The 23,947-nt window shown below is 38.8% G+C and overlaps 1 protein-coding gene across 1 annotated transcript in view; it reads left to right on the forward strand.

Annotated features, from left to right (window-relative positions):
• The window catches only part of EFCAB5 (EF-hand calcium binding domain 5), a 199,624-nt gene that overhangs the window by 69,149 nt on the left and 106,528 nt on the right, over window positions 1–23,947 (forward strand). The window contains exons 7-9 of the mRNA XM_040641087.1: window positions 7,472–7,628; window positions 17,029–17,077; window positions 22,396–22,466. Coding sequence (XP_040497021.1) covers window positions 7,472–7,628; window positions 17,029–17,077; window positions 22,396–22,466 — 277 coding nt within the window. The remainder of the gene's footprint in view (window positions 1–7,471; window positions 7,629–17,028; window positions 17,078–22,395; window positions 22,467–23,947) is intronic.

Here is a 23,947-nt window from a genome sequence, read left to right on the forward strand (position 1 = left end):
GCCCTGCCCCCCCCCAAATAAATACGAAAGAAAGAAAGAAGGGAAGGAAGGAAGGAAGGAAGGAAGGAAGGAAGGAAGGAAGGAAGGAAGGAAGAGTCAGTCCAAGTATCACTTCCTCTGGGATACCTTCTGTCATATCTGCTTTGGATTGGGTACTCTTTCTCTATATTCCTGAAGGACCTATAGGTTCATGTCAACTTTAGCACGTTATAATGTAATTGTTGATTTACCTCCCCATAATCTCTTTGAAGAGAAGGACTATTTTTCCATCGTATTTATGTTTCCAACACTGAGCACAGTGCTTGGCATGATAATATTTGTTATCTAACAAACATCAACAAATATTTGTTAGATAAATTTACTAATAATTTAGATTTATTGAGTTTTCACTCAGTTAGTATTTGTTGCATAACTACCACGTGCTCAGTGTTGAGCCATACCGTATAGGGAAAAAATACAAAATTTGGTTCTTGTCATGAGGAACTTACACACTCGAGTTGAAGAAATATAAGCAAAACATCTAAATTTATCAAAGCAGGTGTCCATATACATTTTCCCCACTTCCAACACACTTATCATTTTGTTCTATCAGGCTTTCATTCCAGGCTCTCTTCAATAAATGTCACTTATTGAGGTCACAATGTTCTCCATGTTTCTTAGTCTCATTTCTTTTCTTTTTCTTTTTTTAAAAAACATTTTATTTATTTATTTGACAGAGAGAGAGACAGTCAGAGAGAGAGGGAACACAGGCAGGGGGAGTGGGAGAGGAAGAAACAGGCTCCCAGCAGAGGATCCCAATGTGGGGCTCGATCCCAGGACCCCGGGATCACTCCCTGAGCCGAAGGCAGACACTTAATGACTGAGCCACCCAGGCGCCCCTAATCTTTTCATTTCTTAACTGAATTTTTATTTTTTGGGCATTGAGTTTGATGATTTCCTTATAGATTTTGGATACTAGCCCTTTATCTGATAAGGCATTTACAAATATCTTCTCCCAATGTGAAGGTTGCCTTTTAGTTTTGTTGATTGTTCCCTTTGCTATGCAGAAGCTTTTTGTACTGATGAAGTCCCAATAATTCATTTTTGCTTTTGTTTCTCTTGCCCCCGGAGATATATCTAGTAAGAAGTTGCTGTGACTGAGGTTACAGAGGTTGCTGCCTGTGTCCTATAGGATTTTGATGGATTCCTTTCTCACATTTAGGTCTTTCATCCATTTTGAATTTATTTTTGTGTATGGTGTAAGGAAGTAGTCCAGCTTCATTCTTCTGCATGTGGGTGTCCAATTTTCCCAACACCATTTGTTGAAGAGACTGCCTTTTTTTCCATTGGATATTCTTTCCTGCTTTGTCGAAGATGAGTTGACCATAGAGTTGAAGGTCTATTTCTGGGTTCTCTATTCTGTGTGTCTGTTTTTGTGCCAGTAACGTACTGTTTTGTTCATTACAGCTTTGTAATAGAACTTGAAGTCCAATTGTGATGCCTCCAGCTTTGGTTTTCTTTCTTTCTTTCTTTCTTTCTTTCTTTCTTTCTTTCTTTCTTTCTTTCTTTCTTTCCTTTCTTCTTTTTTAATTTAAATTTTTTATTATGTTATATTAGTCACCATACAGTATATCATTAGTTTTTGATGTAGTGTTCCATGATTCGTTGTTGGCGTATAACACCCAGTGCTCCATGCAATACGTGCCCTCCTTAATACCCATCACTGGCCTATCCCACTCCCCCCCACCCCCGAAGCCCTCAGTTCATTTCCTAGAGTCCATAGTCTCCAGCTTTGGTTTTCTTTTCCAATATTCCTTTGGCTATTTGGGGTCTTTTCTGGTTCCATACAAATTTTAGGATTGTGTGTTCCAGCTCTGTGAAAAATACTGGTGTTATTTTGATAGAGATTGCATTGAATGTGTAAATTGCTTTGGGTAGTATAGACATTTTAACAATATTTGTTCTTCCAATCCACGAGCATGAAATGTTTTTCCATTTTTTGGTGTGTCTTCTTCAATTTCTTTCATAAGTGTTCTATAGTTCTCAGAGTACAGATCTTTTACCTCTTTGGTTAGGCTTATTATTAGTTATCTTATGGGTTGATGCAACTGTAAATGGGATCAATTCCTTGAGTTTTCTTTCTGCTGCTTCATTACTGGTGTACAGGTATTCAGCAGACTTCTGTGCATTGAAATATCCTGCAACTTTGCTGAATTTCTGTACCAGTTCTAGCAATTATTTGGGCAGGTTTTTTGGGTTTTCTACATAGAGTATTAAAAAAAAAAGTTAATCTTACCATGTTTTTCCCCAATGTGGAACTTTTCAATGGTATCCATTTACTCTTAGGATAAAGACTAAAATCCCTAACTAGGCCTATAAGACTTTCCTTGTATGACCTTCCTCATCCCTAACATACTTTGCTGCTGCCTCTCTTCTTCTCACATTCTATACTCCAGGCACATAGGATTACTTTCAATTCTTCAAACATATTATACTTCTTTCCACATCAAGGTCTTGTCATATGCCATTCCCTCTGTATCATTCTTCTCCTTCCTATTTATTTTATCCCACCAATACTTTCCAGTTTAGCTCACATACCACTTCACTGTAAAATTGTTCCCTTTTATGCTCTCTCGTTGCATCCTGTGTTTCTTTTTTACTGCATTGATCAGAATTTTAATGGTTGTTTCCCTGCTATAATGGAAGCAGGAATTGTCAGTCATATTCATCTTCACATCTCTAGTATCTAATGCTCTGTTGTGTAAGTAATGCTCCATAAATATTTGTTAAATGAATTAACTAACTTATTCTAATCCTGTTTTTGCTTTCATGATGAAAGTTTTCTTGTGCGTGTGTGTGTGTTTTGCTTTTTTGTTTTTGTCTTTAGATACATATGATTATAATAAAATATGTCTTAATTTGGGGTAATTGAGTATTTAATTTTGAAATCTGTGGAATTAATTATCAGTATCTAATGCGGAAGCTATGATAAATATTTTTCATCACTTTTTAAAATTCTAAATAGGCCTAATTATTCATCTGTTCAAATATCATTGATTAATCAGTAACTTAGATTTTTCTTAAGTCATTACACCTTTCATCAAGAAACACCTTTCTTAAATCATTACACCTTTCATTATTCATTGCATAATAAGATATATATGAATATACAAAATATTAGAATTAAGTAAATATAATATTTAAGTAGACACATGTTATATATGGATTTTTATAGGAATACTCATCACAGATAATAATATGGACATCCTCCAAGAATGGCAAGAAGTCCAGTTTAGCTTTCTGAAACTAAGGTCACCAGAACTTAAAAACAAACAAAAACTGAATTTATTAACTTGCCAGGCAAGGCAATATACATCAGTGAAGAATTCACTGGCTAGCTTGCAGAGGGGGAAAATTCAGGAATTTTAAAAAGTGTTAGGAAGGGAGATTTATAATGTTTATACTTATAACAACTGAAAACTACCATACTGTATAGGACAGAATGAATCCATAGGTTTGTACATGATTGATTTAAACAAGTCCTATTGTTCAGCAGTCCAAAAAGAGTCTTCAGTTAGGTCCAGTTAATTGTATACTGGGGTCACTCCAAGTTTATGGTCAGTTCTCCACATAAGCTGGTTAGAACTGGTTTTGATGAAATACAACATTCAGTTTTAATATAATATAGGCAAATGTTGCTATAAGAAGGAGATGTTCCTTGTACTGCTTGAATGAATGGATAGAATTTGGATTGTCATAACTAGGCTAGGGAACATTTTTACTTCTAATTTTTGCGGGGGGAGGGGCAGAAGGAGAGGAAGAGAGAATCTTAAGCTGAGCATGGAGCTCGATCTCACAACCCTGAGATTATGACCTGAGCCAAAATCAGAAGTCGGATGCTTAGACGACTGAGCCACCCAGGTGCACCTACTTCTATTTTTTAATCAGTTAGATTTGTACTGTGCTTTTCTTTAAAACATCTCAAAATGCTTATTAAGATGGGGAAACCTTTCTTATTTAGCTTTTGCTACATAACAAAGTGCCTCGAAACTTGGTGGCTTAAATCAATAATAATTTATTTGCACACAATTTTGTGAGTTGATAACTTTGGGCTGGGCGTATGGTTCATCTCCATTCCACGTGGTATCAATTGGACTCACTAATACGTTGCAGTAATATGTTGGCTGTTTACAAAAGTAATGGAGGTAACTGGATCATCATGCAGCAGACTAGCACAGGCCCATTTCCAAGGTGGTGGTGGAAGGGCTTCTAAGTTCAATAAAAAAGGGCTAGCCCCAATGTTCAAACATTTTCTTTTTTTTCCAGTTTTGTTATGATATAATTGATAACATTTTTCAATTTCGGGTTGCATCATGTTTGCTAATGGCCCATTAGCCAAAGCAAGTCACTTGGCCACAGCCAGACACAAAGGATGCAGAAATAGATTCTGTCTCTTAATGGGAGAAGCTGCAAATCACATTGCCTACAAATGGACATGTGCACAGGAATGGGAAGAATTTGTGACTATTTTTGCGTTTTACCACATTTCAAATGTGAATTCATACTTAGAATCTGCTTGTAGTTTATGTCTACCCTACATTATGCAAAGTTAAGAATTTTGGATGCTATAAAGTTCTGTTGATTGAAGTACATATATAACCTCATGAGATAATGCAGACCACAGAAGTGAAATTTTATTCACTCCCTGAATGAGTTACATAATCAATTTAAAATCCATTTGGATTATATTTGGAGTCTTTTGTACAGTGGCCCTGAAATACAAACTAGGTTTTGTTTCTGTATTAATAAGAGGGAGGAAATGATGTCTGAGCAGAGACCTAAAGTATGTGGAGGATCTAGTGAAACAAAGAGAGGGAAAAAGTAATTTTAGGCAGAAACATGATAGAAACCCAGTTTTGTTCATTTTGTTCATTTTTGTATTTCAGTGATTGGTACACATGAGAATTTGGACATACCCAGTACTTATTATGCAATATTATTTACTTTTCTTTTTCTGCAATGGACCCTAAGCTTTATAATGGCAGCATCCATAGCAGGTGCCCACGAAATGTTTGCACAACAAATGAATAAATGATTGACTTAGTGAGTAAGTGTGTGTTTGAATGAATAATGAGAAAAGGCTAGAAGAAAGATCTAGAAGAAAGATACAAAGAATAGAAAGTCATGCAAGAATGAAGATGGAGGGCACCTGGGTGGCTCAGTTGTTAAGCGTCTGCCTTCAGCTCAGGACGTGATCCCAGGGTCCTGGGATCGAGCCCCACATCAGGCTCCTCCACTGGGAAGCCTGCTCCTTCCTCTCCCACTTCCCCTGTTTGCGTTCCCTCTTTCGCTGGCTGTCTTTCTCTCTGTCAAATAAATGAATAAAATCTTTTTTAAAAAAACTTTTAAAGTTTTTAAGAATGAAGATAGAAATTGGGGAGAATGCTGTATAGAAAGAAGAAAGAGGGGAAAGAAGGAGAGACAGAGAAGGAGAGGAAGAGATAGGTAAAGCGGCAGAGGGAGAAAGAGTGGTGGAAGGACAGGAGAGCCAGCAGAGAAGAGACAGGTGGAACTGAGATCAGTGTAGAGGTTTGGCTCCTTTCATTTGCATCAGAGAAACTTAGCACTTCCTTTAAAACACTAATTAATCTTCCAGCAGCTCAGAAACAGGTCCTTCTGTACTATTAAGCCTGTTTTTATTTTCAAGCTTCAAAGTTTATTTTTGAAGGCCTATTTACCTCGAGAATTTTGAAGGCCTTATACGGGCATAATAAAGAAATGACAGATTTGATGGATTCTTCTGGATTATTAGAGGTATCCAATTTATTAGTCCCTAGTGAAAAGTCTTTTGCATTTCCAAATCTGTCAGATCGCCTTAGTCATTTTACTTTGAAAGATGAAGACCTGCTTCAAACAAACTGTATTTGAAACCAGCAGCTATTTTGATTATTCTGAGTCATTTTGGTGTTTCAATCAAAACCAGTTCAGGGCTTTTGAAGTCGTAATAAGGATGACGAATATGGGAACAATTAAAATCATGATACTTCTCCATTTGCAACCTGGGTGATATAGCTCTATCTGAATATACGGATGACTATTATGTTTAGAGCCTGTCTTTAAGTGTTTGACTCTAGATGTTTAAAGGAAATATATATCCCTAGACAGAAATCAAAAGTTTGGTCTGAGGCATCAGAATTACCTAAGATGCTGGTTACAAATGCAGCTTCTAGGCTTCCACTCTAGACTTGGAATTAGAATCTTTCCAGATGATTTCTGCATCCAGAGAAGAGAGAGCCCCACCACTGTAAGGCCTGAGTGCATTCGGCTTTGCTTTTACGTATATGTGGCAGCTTCTAGGACTATTTTTAGTACTTCCCATGTATGGTATTTTGTTGGGTAAAATAAGGCCCACCTCTATAAAAAGTCAAATAATACTAGAACACAGCCTATGATTAAGCCAAATTCAGTAAGTGCTGTGGGGAAGAAGGGTCACCTCAGGCCTAAATCAAGGAAGATCTCATGGGGGACCGCCTGGGTGGCTTAGTCGGTTAAGCATCTCCCTTCGGCTCAGGTCATGATCACAGGGTCCTGGGATGGAGCCTGGAATCAGGCTCTGTGCTCAGCAGGGAGTCTGCTTGTCCTTCTCCCTCTCCGTCTGTGCTCTCTCTCTCTTTCTGTCTCAAAAAAATAAGTAAATTCTTTTTTTAAAAAAAGGAAGATCTCATGGAGTAAAAACAGGAATAAAATTTATTTTTATTTTTTTATTTATTTTTTATTTTTTAAAGATTTTATTTATTTGACAGAGAGAGAGGCAGTGAGAGAGAGAGAACACAAGCAGGGGGAGTGGGAGAGGGAGAAGCAGGCTTCCCACTGAGCAGGGAGCCCGATGCGGGGCTCGATCCCAGAACTCTGGGATCATGACCCGAGCTGAAGGCAGACGCTTAATGACTGAGCCACCCAGGTGCTCCTATTTTTAAGATTTATTTATTTATTTGAGAGAGAGAGAGCACAAACAGGAGGGGAAGGGGGTGAGGGAGAGAGAATCTCGAGCAGACTCCATACTGATCATGGAACCCCCCGCAGGCCTGATCTCATGACCCTGAGATCACCACCTGAGCTGAAATGAAGAGTCAGGGGCTTAACTGACTGAGCCAACCAGGCTCCTCTATTATTTATTTATTTTTTAAAGATAGGAACAAAGTTTAAATGAGGCTCTGGATTCTTCTTTTCTGTCATTTGAACAATCTGAATGAAATTCAATGAACTTTTTTTTTTTAATTTGACAGAGAGGGAGAACACAAGTAGGGGAAGCAGCAGGCAGAGGGAGAGGGAGAAGCAGGCTCCCCACTGAGCAGGAAGCCCAGCGCAGGGCTCAATCCCAGGACTCTGGGATCATGACCTGGGCTGCAGGTAGCTGCTTAACGACTGAGCCACCCAGGCGCCCCAAATTCAATGGCCTTAACTTAATGTCTTTTATTTCAACATCCTTTAGAATAAGCAAGATGAAGGAGAGTATTAAACAGAAACGAGAACAAAGACAATGCATAAAAGAAGTCAAAGTCCAGGTGGCCAATACACGGAAGCAGGCCCTGCAGGACCAGTTCAGTGAATGGATTCTAGACCCCAAAGGAATGATTCCCCTGGTAGTGGTAAGAAAGGAAGAGATTGTGAAGGGTAGGTGGCGTGGGTGATAAGATGATGATTGCAGCAATATTGAGGGGAGGGCTAGAAATCAACCTCTGAATTTTCAGTCTTGCTGAGGTAAGCTGATTCCTGACCTGTCTGGTCCATGAGAGTCAGTTTCTTCAATTTTCTCTTGAGCATTTAAAAAAAAAATTCTAGCTAGATTTCTAAAATATTGACTCTGGCTGAGGTTCCCAAACTCTTTGTTATGGATAGGCATAGCTTTCATTTGTTTCTTTGTTTGTTTTTTTGTATGTGAGTGACTACTTCTATAGACTAAAAGCATGTGTTTTTTAGCTTCAGAAATGACTGTACTCTAACAGTTAAACATTTTCTCTTAGGTGTATATAGATGTGAGAACATTTATTGGTTAGATACAATGCCAAGCATATTTTCAATTCAAAGTGAATTATTAAAAATAGACCAAGGAAGACAAGCCACAGACTGGGAGAAAATATTTGCAAAAAAGATACCTGATAAAGGACTATTATTCAAGGTTCCGATTCCAAGATGGCGGAGGAGCAGGAGACCTAAAATTCGTCTGGTCCCAGGAATTCAGCTAGAGAGCTACCAAACCATTCTGAATACCTATGAACACAACTGGAGAACAAAGAAAAGAGTAGCAGAAACCCTATGAACAGAAAAGTGACCACTTTCTGCAAGGAGGAGAAAAGATGGTGGAGGAGTAGGGGACGCCTTTCTCAGCGGGTCCCCTGAGTCGAGCTGGATAGGTACCAGACCATCCTGAACACCCACGGAATCAGCCTGAGACACAGGAAGATACACCTGGATCTCTACAAATGAACATCTCCAGAGCTGAATATCGAGGTACAAAACAGGAAGCCGTGAATCCGTGCACAGATATTGGAAGATAAACGGAAGGGGGAGGGAGCCACCGTGCTAGGGCACTGGGAAGCAGTAGCCACATGTGTTGGGGAGCGGGCCGGACTCGCAGACTGGCACCCACGAGAGAGCAGACTGAGACCGTGAGCCTGGGAGCACGCGTGACCAGTCTGAAAACTGGTGCTCCAGAGAGCGTGCGAACCACGCTGAAACAGGGAGCTCAGGAGCACGTACGGGAACCAGGGCGGCTGGCGGTGTTAGAAGCACAAAGGACAGAGACGTGCCAGCCCTGGAAGTGAGGGCTGGGAGAGCAGCTGTGGGACGCACAACCCGGGACGCTACGGGGTTTTTAGCAGCACCAACAGAAACAGAGTTAAAGTGGCTGGGAGAGCTCAGTGGAGAGCGGACTGCGATCTCTCTGTTCTGAGACAGAGGCTAGGATTCGGCCACTGCTGCTCTGACTCTCAAAAGAGTCACAGAAAACTGCCACGGAAAGCTGCCAGAGAACAAAAGCCCGGAAATACTAGTTCATATTGTGCCCATCCCCATCCCCCCTTGCAGGGGACAGGGCGACTCTACCCAAACAGGGTGGCCTGACTATCAGCGTAGCAGGCCCCTCCCCCAGAAGGCAGGCTGAAAAATCAAGAAGCCCACATCCCTAAGGTCCCTATAAAACAAGTGCACACTGCCTGGGTCCTGGTCAATAATTTGGGCTCTGGGTATCCCCACACCCTCTCCTCATCAGAATGACAAGGAGGAGAAATCCCCCCCAGCAAAGAAAAGATAATGAGTCTGTGGCCTCTGCCACAGAACTGATGGATATAGATATAACCAAATTGTCAGAAATGGAGTTCAGAGTAACAATGGTCAAGATGATGTGTAGGCTTGAAAAATATATTAATGAAAATATTAACGAGAATAGAGATTCTCTAAGGGTGGAAATGAGAGTGAATCTGGCAGAAATTAAGAATGCTATGAATCAAATGCAGTCTAAACTGACGCTCTGACAGCCAGGGTAAATGAGGCAGAAGAACGAATTAGTGAATTGGAGGATGGGATGGTAGAAGAGAAAGTTAAAACAGAAACTTGGCTCAAAAAAATCCAATCTCAAGAATGTAGATTACGGGAGATTACTGACTCAATGAAACGTTCCAGTGTCAGAATCATTGGCATCCCCAAGGGGGTGGAGAAAGAGAGAGGTCTAGAAGAGATATTTGAACAAATTGTAGCTGAGAACTTCCCTAATTTGGCAAAGTAAACAAGCATTTGTGTCCAAGAGGCAGAGAGGATCCCTCCCAAGATCAATGAGAGCAGACCTACACCACGTCACGTAATAGTGCAATTCGCAAATATTAGATCCAAGGATACAGTCTTGAAAGCAGCCAGGGGGAAGAAAACTCTCATGTACAGAGGGAGAAATATCAGAATGACGTCAGACCTGTCTACAGAGACCTGGCAGGCCAGGAAGGGTTGGCAAGGTATTTTCAAAGCTCTAACTGAGAAGAACATGCAGCCAAGAATCCTTTATCCAGCAAGGCTGTCATTCAGAATTGATGGAGAGACGAGGACCTTCCAAGACTGGCAGAAACTGAAAGAATATGTGACCACCAAACCAGCCCTACAAGAAATATTAAGGGGGGTTCTATAAAAGTAAAAACCCCAAGAGTGATACAGAACAGAAAGTCACAATCTGTAGAAAAAAAGACTTCACAGGCAACATGACATCATTAAAATCATAATTCTCAATAATCACTCTCAATGTGAATGGCCTAAATACTCCCATAAGTGCAATAGAGTTGCAGATTGGATAAAAAGACATGACCCATCCATTTGCTGTCTACAAGAGACTCATTTTGAACCTAAAGATACATCCAGACTGAAAGTGAAGGGTTGGAAAACCATTTTTCATGCCAATGGACCCAAAAGAAAGCTGGGGTAGCAATTTTCATATCAGACAGATTAGATTTTAAACTAAAGACTGTTGTTAGAGATACAGAAGGACACTATATTATTCTTAAAGGTTGTATCCAACAAGTGGATATGACAATTATAAATATCTATGTTCCCAACAGGGGAGCAGCTAGATACACAAGCCAACTCTTAACCAGAATAAAGAGACAAATAGATAATGATACGTTAATAGTGGGGGACCTCAACACTCCGCTCTCAGCAATAGACAGATCACCTAAGCAGAAAATCAACAAAGAAACAAGAGCTTTGAATAATATACTGGACCAGATGGACCTCATAGATATATATAGAACACTACACACCAGAACAACAGAATACTCATTCTTTTCGAATGCCCATGGAACTTTCTCCAGAATAGACCATATATTGTGTCACAAAACAGGTCTCAACTGATACCAAAAGACTGAGATTATTCCCTGCATATTCTCAGACCACAGGGCTTTGAAACTGGGATTCAATCACAAGGAAAAATTTGGAAGAAACTTGAACACTTGGAAACTAAGAACCACCCTGCTCAAGAATGATTGGGTAAACCAGGAAATTAAACATCAGTTTAAACAATTTTTGGAGATGAATGAAAATGAAAACACATCATTCCAAAACCTATGGGACACTGCAAAGGCGGTCCTAAGGGGAAAATACATAGCCATCCAAGCCTCACTCAAAAGAATAGAAAAATCTAAAATGCAGTTTTTATATTCTTACCTCAAGAAGCTGGAGCTGGAACAGAAGAACAGGCCTAACCCATGTATGAGAAGGCAGGTGATCAAGATGAGAGCAGAGATCAATGAATTAGAAACCAGGAGCAGAGAGCAGATCAATAGAACTAGAAGCTGGTTCTTTGAAAGAATAAATAAGATCGATAAGCCACTGGCCAGATTTATTCAAAAGGATAGAGAAAGGACCCAAATTAATAAAATTATGAATGAAAGGGAGAGATCACAACCAACACCAAGGAAATAGGAAGGATCATTAGAAACTTTTATCAACAGCTTCATGCCAATAAATTAAACAACCTGGAAGAAATGGAAGCCTTCCTGGAAACCTATAAACTACCAAGACTGAAACAGGAAGAAATTGATTATTTAAACAGACCAATTAATTATGAAGAGATTGAAGTAGTGAAAAAAACCTCCCCAAAAGCAAGAGTCCAGGGCCTGACGGATTCCCCGGGGAATTCTACCAAACATTCAAAGAAGAAATAATACCTATTCTCCTGAAGCTGTTTCAAAAAATAGATGACACTGGAGGAGATAATGCTAAGTGAAATAAGTCAAGCGGAGAAAGACAATTATAATACGGTTTCTCTCATCTATAGAACATAAGAACTAGGAAGATAGGTAGGAGAAGAAGAAAAAAGAAAGGGGGTAAACGAGGGGGGAATGAAGCATGAGAGACTATGGACTCTGAGAAACAAACTGAGGACTCTTCAGAGGGGAGGGGGTGGGGGAATGGATAGGACTATGGGTAGTAAGGAGGGCACGTATTGCATGGTGCACTGGGTGTTATACACAACTAATGAATCATTGAACTTTACATCAAACACCAGGGATGTACCGTATGGTAACTAACATAATATAATAAAAAATATTATTAAAAAAAAAACAAAACAAAAAACAAAAAATAGAAACAGAAGGAAAACTACCAAACTCATTCTATGAGGCCAGTATTACCTTGATCCCCAAACCAGGCAAAGACCCCATCAAAAAGGAGAATTACAAACTGATATCCCTCATGAATATGGACGCCAAAATTCTCAACAAGATCCTAGCTAATAGGATCCAACAGTACATTAAAAGGACTATCCATCAAGACCAAGTGGGATTCATCCCTGGGATGCAAGGGTGGTTCAACATTTGCAAATCCATCAGTGTCCTAGATTTCATCCAGAAAGAAAAATTCAAAAATCATGTGATTCTCTCAATAGATGCAGAAAACGCATTTGACAAAATACAGCATCCTTTCCTGTTTAAAACCCTTCAGAGTGTAGGGATAAAGGGTACATTCCTCAATCTCATAAAAACCATCTATGAAAAAGCTCACAGCAAATATTCACTTCAATGAGGAAAAGCTGGAAGCCTTTCCCTTAAGATCAGGAACACGACAAGGATGCCCATTCTCACCACTATTATTCAACATAGTACTAGAAGTCCTTGCAACAGCAATCAGACAACAAAAAGGAATAAAAGGTATCCAAATCAGCAAAGAAGTCAAAATGTCTCTCTTCGCAGATGACATGATACTCTGTGTGGAAAACCCAAAAGAATCCACTCCCAAACTATTAGAAGTTATAGAGCAATTCAGTAATGTGGCAGGATACAAAATCAATGCTCAGAAATCAGTTGCATTTCTATACAAGAAATTTGAGACTGAAGAGAGAGAAATTAGGGAATCCATCCCATTTACAATAGCACCAAAAACCATACGTTACCTTGGAATTAACTTAACCAGAGACGTAAAGGACCTATATTCTAGAAACTATAAATCACTCTTGAAAGACATTTGAGAAAGACACAAAAAGATGGAAAAATATTTCATGCTCATGGATCAGAAGAATTAACATAGTTAAAATGTCCATGCTACCCAGAGCAATCTACACTTTCAATGCTATCCTGATCAAAATACCGATGACATTTTTCAAAGAACTGGAACAAATAGTCCTTAAATTTGTATGGAAATAGAAAAGGCCCTGAATCACCAAGGAACTGTTGAAAAGGAAAAACAAAGCTGGGGACATCACAATGCCGGATTTCGAGCCGTACTACAAAGCTGTGATCCACAAGACAAAGATGGTGGTACTGCACAAAAACAGACACATAGACCAATGGAACAGAATAGAGAACCCAGAAATGGACCCTTGGCTCTTTGGGCAACTAATCTTTGATAAAGCAGGAAAAACATCCGGTGAAAAAGACAGTCTCTTCAATAAATGGTGCTGGGAAAATTGGACAGCTACATGCAAAAGAATGAAATCTGACACTCTCTCACACCATATAAAAAGATAAACTCCAAATGGATGAAAGACCTCGATGTGAGACAGGAATCCATCAAAATCCTAGAGGAGAACATAGGCAGCAACCTCTACGACATCGGCCAAAGCAACCTTTTTCATGACACATCTCCAAAGGCAAGAGAAAGAGAAGATAAAATGAAATTGTGGGACTACATCAAGATAAAAAGCTTCTGCACAGCCAAGGAAACAGTCGAAAAAACTAAGAGGCAGCCCAAGGAATGGGAGAATATATTTGCAAATGAGGCTACAGATAAAAGACTGGTATCCAAGATCTACAAAGAACTTCTCAAACTCAATACATGAGAAACAAACAAATCATAAAATGGGCAGAAGATATGAACAGACACTTCTCTAATGATGACATACAAATGGATAACAGACACATGAAAAAATGTTGAACATCATTAGCCATCAGGGAAATTAAAATCAAAACCACCTCGAGATACCTCCTTACACTATTTAGAATGGCAAAAATAGACAAGGCAAGAAACAACAATTGCCGGAAAGGATGTGGAGAAAGGGGATCCCTCCTACATTGTTGGTGGGAATGCAAGTTGGTACAGCCACTTTGGAAAACAGTGTGGAGGTCCCTTAAAAAGTTAAAAATTGAGCTACCCTATGATCCAGCCATTGCACTACTGGGTATTTACCCCAAAGATACAGACGTAGTGAAGAGAAGGGCCATATGCACCCCAATGTTCATAGCAGCATTGTCCACAATAGTGCAAATCGTGGAAGGAGCCGAGATGCCCTGCAACAGATGACTGGATTAAGAAGTTGTGGTCCATATATACAATGGAATATTACTCAGCAATCAGAAAGAATGAGTTCTCAACATTTGCTACAACATGGACGGCACTGGAGGAGATAATGCTTAGTGAAATAAGTCAAGCAGAGAAAGACAACTATCATATGATTTCTCTCATCTATGGAACATAAGAACTAGAATGATCAGTAGGGGAAGAAAGGGATAAAGAAAGGGGGGGTAATCAGAAGGGGAATGAAACATAGAGACTATGGACTATGGAGAAACAAACAGGGCTACAGAGGGGAGGGTGTGGAAGTGGGATAGACCGTGATGGGTAGTAAGGAGGGTCATATTGATGGTGCACTTGGTGTGCCCACAACTAATGAATCATCGAGCACACACATCGAAACCGGGATGTACTGTATGGTGACTAACATAATATAATAAAAAATCATTATTAAAAAAAAAAAGTTAAAAATTGAGTTACCCTATGATCCAGCCATTGCACTACTGGGTATTTACCCCAAAGATACTGACGTAGTGAAGAGAAGGGCCATATGCACCCCAATGTTCATAGCAGCAATGTCCACAATAGCTAAATCGTGGAAGGAGCCGAGATGCCCTTCAACAGATGACTGGATTAAGAAGATGTGGTCCATATATACAATGGAATATTACTCAGCCATCAGAAAGAATTATTACCCAACATTTGCAGCAACATGGATGGGACTGGAGGAGATTATGCTAAGTGAAATAAGTCAAGCAGAGAAAGACAATTATCATATGTTTTCACTCATTTATGGAACATAAGAAATAGGAAGATCGGTAGGAGAAGGAAGGGAAGAATGAAGGGGGGGTAAACAGAAGGGGGAATGAACCATGAGAGACTGTGGACTCTGGGAAACAAACTGAGGGCTTCAGAGGGGAGGGGCATGGGAGATTGGGATAGGCTGGTGATAGGTATTAAGGAGGGCACATATTGCATGGTGCACTGGTGTTATACGCAAATAATGAATCATGGAACATTGCATCAAAAACTGGGAATGTACTGTATGGTGACTAATATAACAAAATAAAAATTTAAAAAAAAACGACTTTCAACCCCCAAGTAAATAATTTTAAAATAAAAAAAGGACTATTATTTGAAATATGCGAAGACTACATCAAAACCTAATGATGTATTGTGTGTGTGTGTGTGTGTGTGTGTGTGTGTGTATAAAAGAACTATTAAAACTCAACAATAAGAAAATGTAAAAAGCTGATTTAAAAAATGGGTAAAAGACCTGAACAGACACTTCACCAAAGACATATAGATGGCAAACAAGCATGTGAAAATATGCTCCACACTTGTTATCAAGGAAATGCAAATTAAAACAATGAGATACCACTACACACCTATCACAATGGTCAAAATCTGGAACCTTGACAACAGCAAATGCTGACAAAGAGGCACAGCAACTGGTGGGAATTGTTGGTGATAACACAAAATGGTACAACCACTTTGGAAGACAGTTTGCAGTTTCTTATAAACCAAACACACTGTTATTATATGATCCAGCTATCATGCTTATTGGTATTTACCCAAAGGAGTTGGAAACTTATGTCCACACAAAAACCTGCATGTGGATTTTTATAGCAGCTTTATTCATAATTACCAAAACTTGGAAACAACCAAGATTTCCCTCAGTGGTTGAATGGATAAATAAACCATGGTACATCCAAACAATGGAATATTATTCAGCACTAAAAAGAAAGGAGCTTAAAAAATAATAAAATAAAAATAAAAATAAATGAGCTAGCAAGCTGTGAAAAGACATGGAAAAACTTTAAATGTGTATTATTAAGTGAAAGGGGTCAATCTGAAAAGGCTACATACTATATGATTCCACCTTTATGACATTCTGGAAAAGGTAAAACTATGGAGACAGTAAAAAGATCAGTGGTTTCCAGGAGTAAAGGCAGAAGAAGGGATGAATAAGCAGAGCACAGAGGATTTTTAGTGTGATGAAACAATTCTGTATAACACAATAACGAGGGATACACGTCATGATACATTTGCCAAAACCCATAAAATGTACAAGATCAAGAGTGATTCCTATTGTAAACTATAGACTTTGGGTGATTGTTGGTTCATTGATTGTAACAAAGGTACTACTCTGGTAGAAGATGTTGATAGTGGGGTAGCTGTGTATGTGGAGGGGGGCAGGGAGTACACGGAAACTCTGTACTTTCTGCTCGATTTCTCTGTGAACCTAAAACTGCTCTAAAAAGAATCAGGTCTACCTTTTTTAAAGAAAGCTCTATGCCAGTGTGGGGCGTGCACTCACAACTTGGAGATCAAGAGTCATAAACTCTACCAACTGAGCTAGCCAGGAGTTCCTCAAATCTATTTTTTTAAAATGGACCAAGGAGAACCCAGACATTTTGTTTTTAGTATTTGACAAACAAGGAATTGCAGAGGATTCTTTGGATTGCCAAGCTGGTTGCCAAAGATGCCAGTGTCTGAGGGTTGCTAGAAATGTCCTTGGAGGGGGCGAAATAGGATCACTCTCAGCAGCCTACTCCTCACACAGAGCGTTCTCAATGGGAATCATTGAGGATATGTATGAAAAAACATTTGACATGCCTTTAAGTAGTCTATGAACTAAATGTTAATTATTACTAGTTCTGTCCCTGGGTTAGAAGGATTACTCAAAACTTAAATGGAAAGACTCTAGATGGCTTTTAGTCTAAAATACTAAATATATGACAACTGAGAAATAATACATGGTCTATTTTCTTTGATTTGCAGATTCAGAATGCTCTTCATGAATTTTTTCAAAATCCAGATTTCCAGCTTGGTAAACCTGCCTATTCCTGTAGTATTTCTCTTTTTTCCCTCTTTAATAGAGGTGGAGGGGGTTGAGAGGACAGAGGCTGGATTAAGATGAAGAGTCAATATTGAGATATATGTTATTCAAAGTTCTTATACATGTACTTTGGGTCTTTTGCTCTTTCCAGATGGAGAATGTAGGAAAACAGAAAAGCAATCAGTGATTTTTGATCCTTTTAGTCGAGTGCTCCGTTTTATTATAAATACTCTGTATTATCCTTTTATCATCCCATCAAGTTCCTAGAAAATATTACTTACATACACAGAATTTAAAAGAGAGGTATAATGTCCTAACTGTGATATAAAGGAAAAATACAAGGAAAGGGATAAGAAAATTATAGGTACTGTATTTCAGTGTATAAATGTTCGATTATAACTTCACTAGAAGACATAATGTATCAGACATTTGTACTTACTTATAATGAATGTTTAGACAAAAGAAAACTAAAATTATATCAAATTGACAATTTTCTTTGTATTTGACATTTTGAAATAAGGGCAAAATGAATGATTTGTATGTATATATTGGATCCCCATAAACAGGAGAGCTACAAATGCAGACTGACGCAGTTGTGTTGTATTGGAGTTCAGACACAACTTAGGACATTATCTCCCATTACATCATTTTCTGAAATGGTGGACAACTCTTTTTTTTTTTAATGTTTTTTTATTATATTATGTTAGTCACCATACAGTACATCCCCGGTTTCTGATGTAAAGTTCGATAATTCATTAGTTGCGTATAACACCCAGTGCACCATGCAATACGTGCCCTCCTCACTACCCATCACCGGTCTATCCCATCCCCCTACCCCCCTCCCCTCTGAGGCCCTCAGTTTGTTTCTCATAGTCCATAGTCTCTCATGTTTGATTCCCCCTTCTTATTACCCCCCCTTTCTTTATCCCTTTCTTCCCCTACCGATCATCCTAGTTCTTATGTTCCATAGATGAGAGAAATCATATGATAGTTGTCTTTCTCTGCTTGACTTATTTCACTTAGCATTATCTCCTCCAGTGCCATCCATGTTGCAGCAAATGTTGAGAATTCTTTCTTTCTGATAGCTGAGTAATATTCCATTGTATATATGGACCACAACTTCTTAATCCAGTCATCTGTTGAAGGGCATCTTGGCTCCTTCCACGATTTAGATATTGTGGACAATTCTGCTATGAACATTGGGGTGCATATGGCCCTTCTCTTCACTACGTCTGTATCTTTGGGGTAAATACCCAGTAGTGCAATGGCTGGATGATAGGGTAGCTCAATTTTTAACTTTTTAAGGGACCTCCACACTGTTTTCCAGAGTGTCTGTACCAACTTGCATTCCCACCAACAATGTAGGAGGCATCCCCTTTCTCCACATCCTCCCCAGCAATTGTTGTTTCTTGCCTTGTCAATTTTTGCCATTCTAACTGGCGTAAGGTGGTATCTCAGTGTGGTTTTGATTTGAATTTCCCTGATGGCTAATGATTTTGAACATTTTTTCATGTGTCTGTTAGCCATTTGTATGTCATCATTGGAAAAGTGTCTGTTCATATCTTCTGCCCATTTTTTGATTTGCTTATTTGTTTCTCGTGTATTGAGTTTGAGAAGTTCTTTGTAGATCTTGGATACCAGTCTTTTATCTGTAGTGTCATTTGCAAATATATTCTCCCATTCTGTGGGCAGCCTCTTAGTTTTTTTGACTGTTTCCTTGGCTGTGCAGAAGCTTTTTATCTTGATGAAGTCCCATAAATTCATTTTATCTTTTGTTTCTCTTGCCTTTGGGGATGTGTCATGAAAAAGGTTGCTTTGGCTGATGTCGTAGAGGTTGCTGCCTATGTTCTCCTCTAGGATTTTGATGGATTCCTGTCTCACATCGAAGTCTTTCATCCATTTGGAGTTTATTTTTGTGTATGGTGTGAGAGAGTGAAATGGCGGACAACTCTTGGTAAAGTTTCAGAAGGAAGCAAAATACAATTCATTCTCAAATTTTCATAGTAGTTAAAGTCTGGGAAATTTTAACAATAAAAAATATACTCTGCATTTATATGTAAAACAGTTTCTAGACTCAAGTTTATTATAAGCAGATTTTCCCCCTATTTGAATATCTAGCAGGAGGGGAAAAGTCTTTATTGTGCAGGAATTGCAGGATTTCCTTTTTATTTTATTTTATTATTTTATTATTATTTTTAAAGGTTTACCTGTTTATTTGAGAGAGAGAGAGAGCAAAAGCAGGGGGAGGGGCAGAGGAAGAGGGAGAGAATCCTCAAGCAGACTCCCCGCTGAGCGTAGAGCCAAACACAGGGCTCCATCCCAGGACCCCGAGATCACCTGAGCAAAATCAAAAGTCGGATGCTCAACCAACTGAGCCACCTAGGTGCCTCAGGAGTTGCAGGATTTCTGATCCTATCCCTACTCCCTATCATTGTGCCAACAAAAACTCAAGCTACGAATTCCCACCGTGCTCCCTGGGGATAGAGACAGTGCTACACCTATACAGAACCACAGATTTTGATGCTTTTATTTTCAGAATTGTTTCCTCATTGAGATTAAGCAAAAAATTCTGACTCGTAGGAGCATCTGGCTGGCTCAGTTGGAAGAAAATGCGACTCTTGATCTTGGCATTGTGAGTTGGAGCTCCACGCTGGGTGTAGAGATTACTAAAAAAAAATAAATAAACTTAAAAAAAAATTCTGACTTGTAGAATAAAGCACTAGAGTTTAAGTCCTGAGATCATACATAATTTACATCCAAATGATTTTTTTCAATTGATTTTTTATCACTATTACATTGATAACAATAAATTGTCTAAAATTTATTCTCACTTTTAAAAATAAAATATGCTTCCCATCTTCCTGGTCACTGGTCCCCAAACATGATTTGGGCCTTGCTGACCACCCTTTCTGCCACCTGTTCTTCATGGTTAGCAGAATTCTTCATGGTTAGCACAACCTCAACTCCTCTTTCAGAAAATCTTTGAGATAAGTTCTTTTATTCATTTACTTTTTGATGAAGGTACAGAAGGAGGGAGTGAAGAGAGCTCTATTTGAGACTGTGGTAAAATTAGAGAAATTCCAGACCATTCTAGCTGTCAGCGATTTTTTTCTCTTCTCACCTATACTATCTCAGATGTTCTGTACCATTCATTCATTCATTAAATATTTATTAATAATAATTATTAATCAATAACAATTATTCAATATTTATTAAGCCCCCACCTAGTTCCAGATACTGTGATGGGGTAGAGGATGTGAAGAGGACTAAGGCATTTTTCCTCTCCTTAAGTTCCTCAAAGTCCGGCCAGGGGACAGACACATACACTTAATAACAGCTGTTACCATTAGAAACTAGTGTGGCTTGCATAATCTTCCAGAGCTTGGGGGGCGGTCTGGGATGAGGATGACAGCATCTAATGCATAAGCTTATACTAGAATTTATACAGTCTTCTTATGACAGTAACTGATATCTCATAATAAGCAGTTACAAAAATCAAGAGTGACTAAAGAATCTTATATGTACCAGCCCATGATAGGCAGGAGGAATTGGGGTTAGAAGTAGGAGAGGAAGTCAGTGCTTTCATCATGAACTTTTACACAGTTTCTGTTTGTTTCTTATTAAGGTCAATAAAGATTACATAATTATCATATCAAAAGGAGGTTTAAAAAATCTTTATTCGAGGGGCGCCCAGGTGGCGCAGTCGTTAAGCATCTGCCTTCGGCTCAGAGCGTGGTCCCGGAGTCCTGGGATCGAGCCCCACATCAGGCTCCTCCACTAGGAGCCTGCTTCTTCCTCTCCCACTCCCCCTGCTTGTGTTCCCTCTCTCGCTGGCTGTCTCTCTCTATCAAATAAATAGATAAAATCTTTAAAAAAAATCTTTATTCGAACTAACTGCCGCATTTACCATTATTGATCACTCTGTTATTCATGAAACTCTTTTTTTCTTGGCTTTTGTGATATCATCCTTTCTTGATTTTTCATCTATCATTGATCACCTCTTAGCATTTTTGTTTCTTGGTTCTTCTTTTATTTGTACCTTAAATGTTTTCAGAGTTTTCTCTTTGGCGCTATAATCATTTTACACATTATACACACTAGCTGGGTTCTTATTGAAACCCATGACTTGAGCTGATGACTCATCTATCTATCTATAGTCCCATCCCAAACCTTCCCCCTGAGCTCCAGATCCTATCTGTAAAGATCTACAAGATGAGTGATGAAGCGAAAAAAGGAAGTTGCAGATCAATATGATCATATGTATGTGTAGAAAAACAAAAGATGTATATTATATAAAATCATGACCCAGGTCATGATCCAAGGGTCCTGGGATCGAGTCTCACCTTGGGCTCCAGGCCTGCATTGGGCTCCCTGCTCAGTGGGGAGTCTGCTTCTCCCTCTCCTTCTGCACCCCTCACCCCCGTTTGTGTGCTCTCTTTCCTTCTCTCTCTCTCTCCCATGCTCTCTCTCAAATAAATAAATAAAATCTTTAAAAAAAATATCTAGAAAGGTTGCTGGAAGGGTGGCAACAAACTGTTGACAGTGGTTCCTTCTGGGGTGAGAGGGGGAGGTGAGAATGCTGGTGGGGGACAGGGGAAGAGGGCGATATTCAACTTTTGCTGCTTATGTTTTTGTAATATTTGAATCTTTTACTGAAAGAACAATTTGTATATTATTTATTTAATTTAAGAAACATTAAAGACAAAATATTTAAAAAGAAAGTTCGTAGAAGTATTGTGTTTTAGGGACCTGCTTCTGTAAATGGGAACATAAACCAACACAGCTGTTTTGTAGTCTTTTTTTATATTTGCATATTTGTTTTTGCTTTATCTCAGGCTGGTCATTAAAAATGTAGACAAGTTTTTTTTTTTTTAAGATTTTATTTATTTATTCGACAGAGATAGAGACAGCCAGCGAGAGAGGAAACACAAGCAGGGGGAGTGAGAGGAAGAAGCAGGCTCATAGCGGAGGAGCCTGATGTGGGGCTCGATCCCATAACGCCAGGATCACGCCCTGAGCCGAGGCAGACGCTTAACCGTTGTGCCACCCAGGCACCCCCAAAATGTAGACAAGTTTATTTCAGTGTTTGGGCTGCTTGGTTAAATAAAAACCAGGAAAAATAATAAGTTTGTAGTAATTGGAATGTTACCCAACTATATATAATTTGCTTTATTGTAAATATTAATGGATATTAAGATAGACATTAAGAAATAATTTATGTTCTTCTTTTAAAGTGCTATAAAATGAATTTGAAACATGAACGTATTACAACCAAACTGACTAGCAAATACCTTTTATTCCATAATTAGGAGCATGTTGCAAACAATTGGATATTGCTGACTCAATGGAACCAAGATTGAACAAAGCGGAATTTACAGAAGTAAGAAGTTACTTTATTCATTATTTGAATCAAATTATTTTGCATGGACGTCATGCACACATTAACTTAAAATTTAATTAAGTTAAAGCATACTAACTTATTTCTATTCTAAGATGCAGTATTATTTTATTTTATTCTAACTTCTCTGAAGTTAGGGTACATCTTATAATCAGAGGCATTTTACAGTTTCAGTTAGTGGTATTCATGATGTGAAGTGAGACAAAGTTCCATTCACACCTTCAGTTAAGATCAAGAAAAACCAGCTTCTTTTTCCACTGCATTTTAGATAAAGAAATCTGAAAGTTATAAAACAATTCCTATAGGCCAAGCATGGTCCTAAGCTCCCCATATATTAACTCAGGTAATGCTCTCAGCAATCCTTATTCCTGCTTTTATAGATGAAGACACTTAAGGTTCGAAATGGTTAAGTAACTTGCACAAGGTCTCATAATTAGTGAAGCTGGGCAAATTTGTACTCAGGCAGTTTGGTTTCAAAGTCTACATAATATTTCATCTGAGAAAGTATGGGATTACTTTTGTCTTGGGATTGTATTAGGATAAGCAAAAGAAGCAATTTAATGGTACCAGTGTCATAAGTCTTTTATAGGCTGCTTTTGTATTTGTTCATGTCTTTCCTCTAACTTCCCTTCTTTTTCTCTGAGTCCCAGAGTCAAAGTAACCTTTTCTTTCTCTCCTACCTCTTTGCTCAGTCATAGGTGATGACAATGTACTGGCAATTTCAAAGTTCTGTGTGAAGGATTCTGGAATCCTTAAAATCATTATCATAGAGATAATGCCAAAAATTTGGCAATCCTGTCTCAGTTATATTCTGTGGTTTCTTAGATTCTGTATTTGTCTACTTGGAGCCAAACTAATGGCCGAAATTGTTTATATCTTCCCTGTGATCCAGAGCCCATACCCTGAACCACCTCCTTGTTTAAATCTCATTCACCAAGCCATTATTTCCCCTGGCCTAAACCCAGGGCCAGGTACCAGACAACTAGAGACAGCGCCTATGCCCCAAAGCCCACCAGAACTTTTCAAGCTAGCCAGTTCTAAGTTGTGTACCCTGTCCTGCCTTGTCTTTCCTGAGGAAACCACAGTAAAGGCTCTAGCCTAGGCTTTCCCCTTCACCCCCTTCTGACCCAAACCTGTGCTTCCCCTGTGGTTTTGTGTGGTGTGGCATGTTCCCTTCTCCTGGAAAATTTAAGTAAGTAAAAATGTTTCAATGGCATTAGCCTCTCCATGTTGCCAGTCAGTCACTGCCATAAATTAAAATCTTGAGGATACAAATGACACAAGTTACTCAAAGAAAAATATACAAAAGAATGAACTATAGTATTAACGTGGTTCAGAAAAAACTAATACTTTATTGCTTTAGTGTAGTAATAAACATAATTTGTATTTCTTTGCAAGACACTGATTCTAGGTGCTACTTGGCTTTTTGTCTTATACTAGTTTCCCAAAACATGGGCAATTTA

This window comes from Ursus maritimus, unplaced genomic scaffold (assembly GCF_017311325.1).
Source record: "Ursus maritimus isolate PB19 unplaced genomic scaffold, ASM1731132v1 scaffold_24, whole genome shotgun sequence".
Taxonomy (NCBI): domain Eukaryota; kingdom Metazoa; phylum Chordata; class Mammalia; order Carnivora; family Ursidae; genus Ursus; species Ursus maritimus.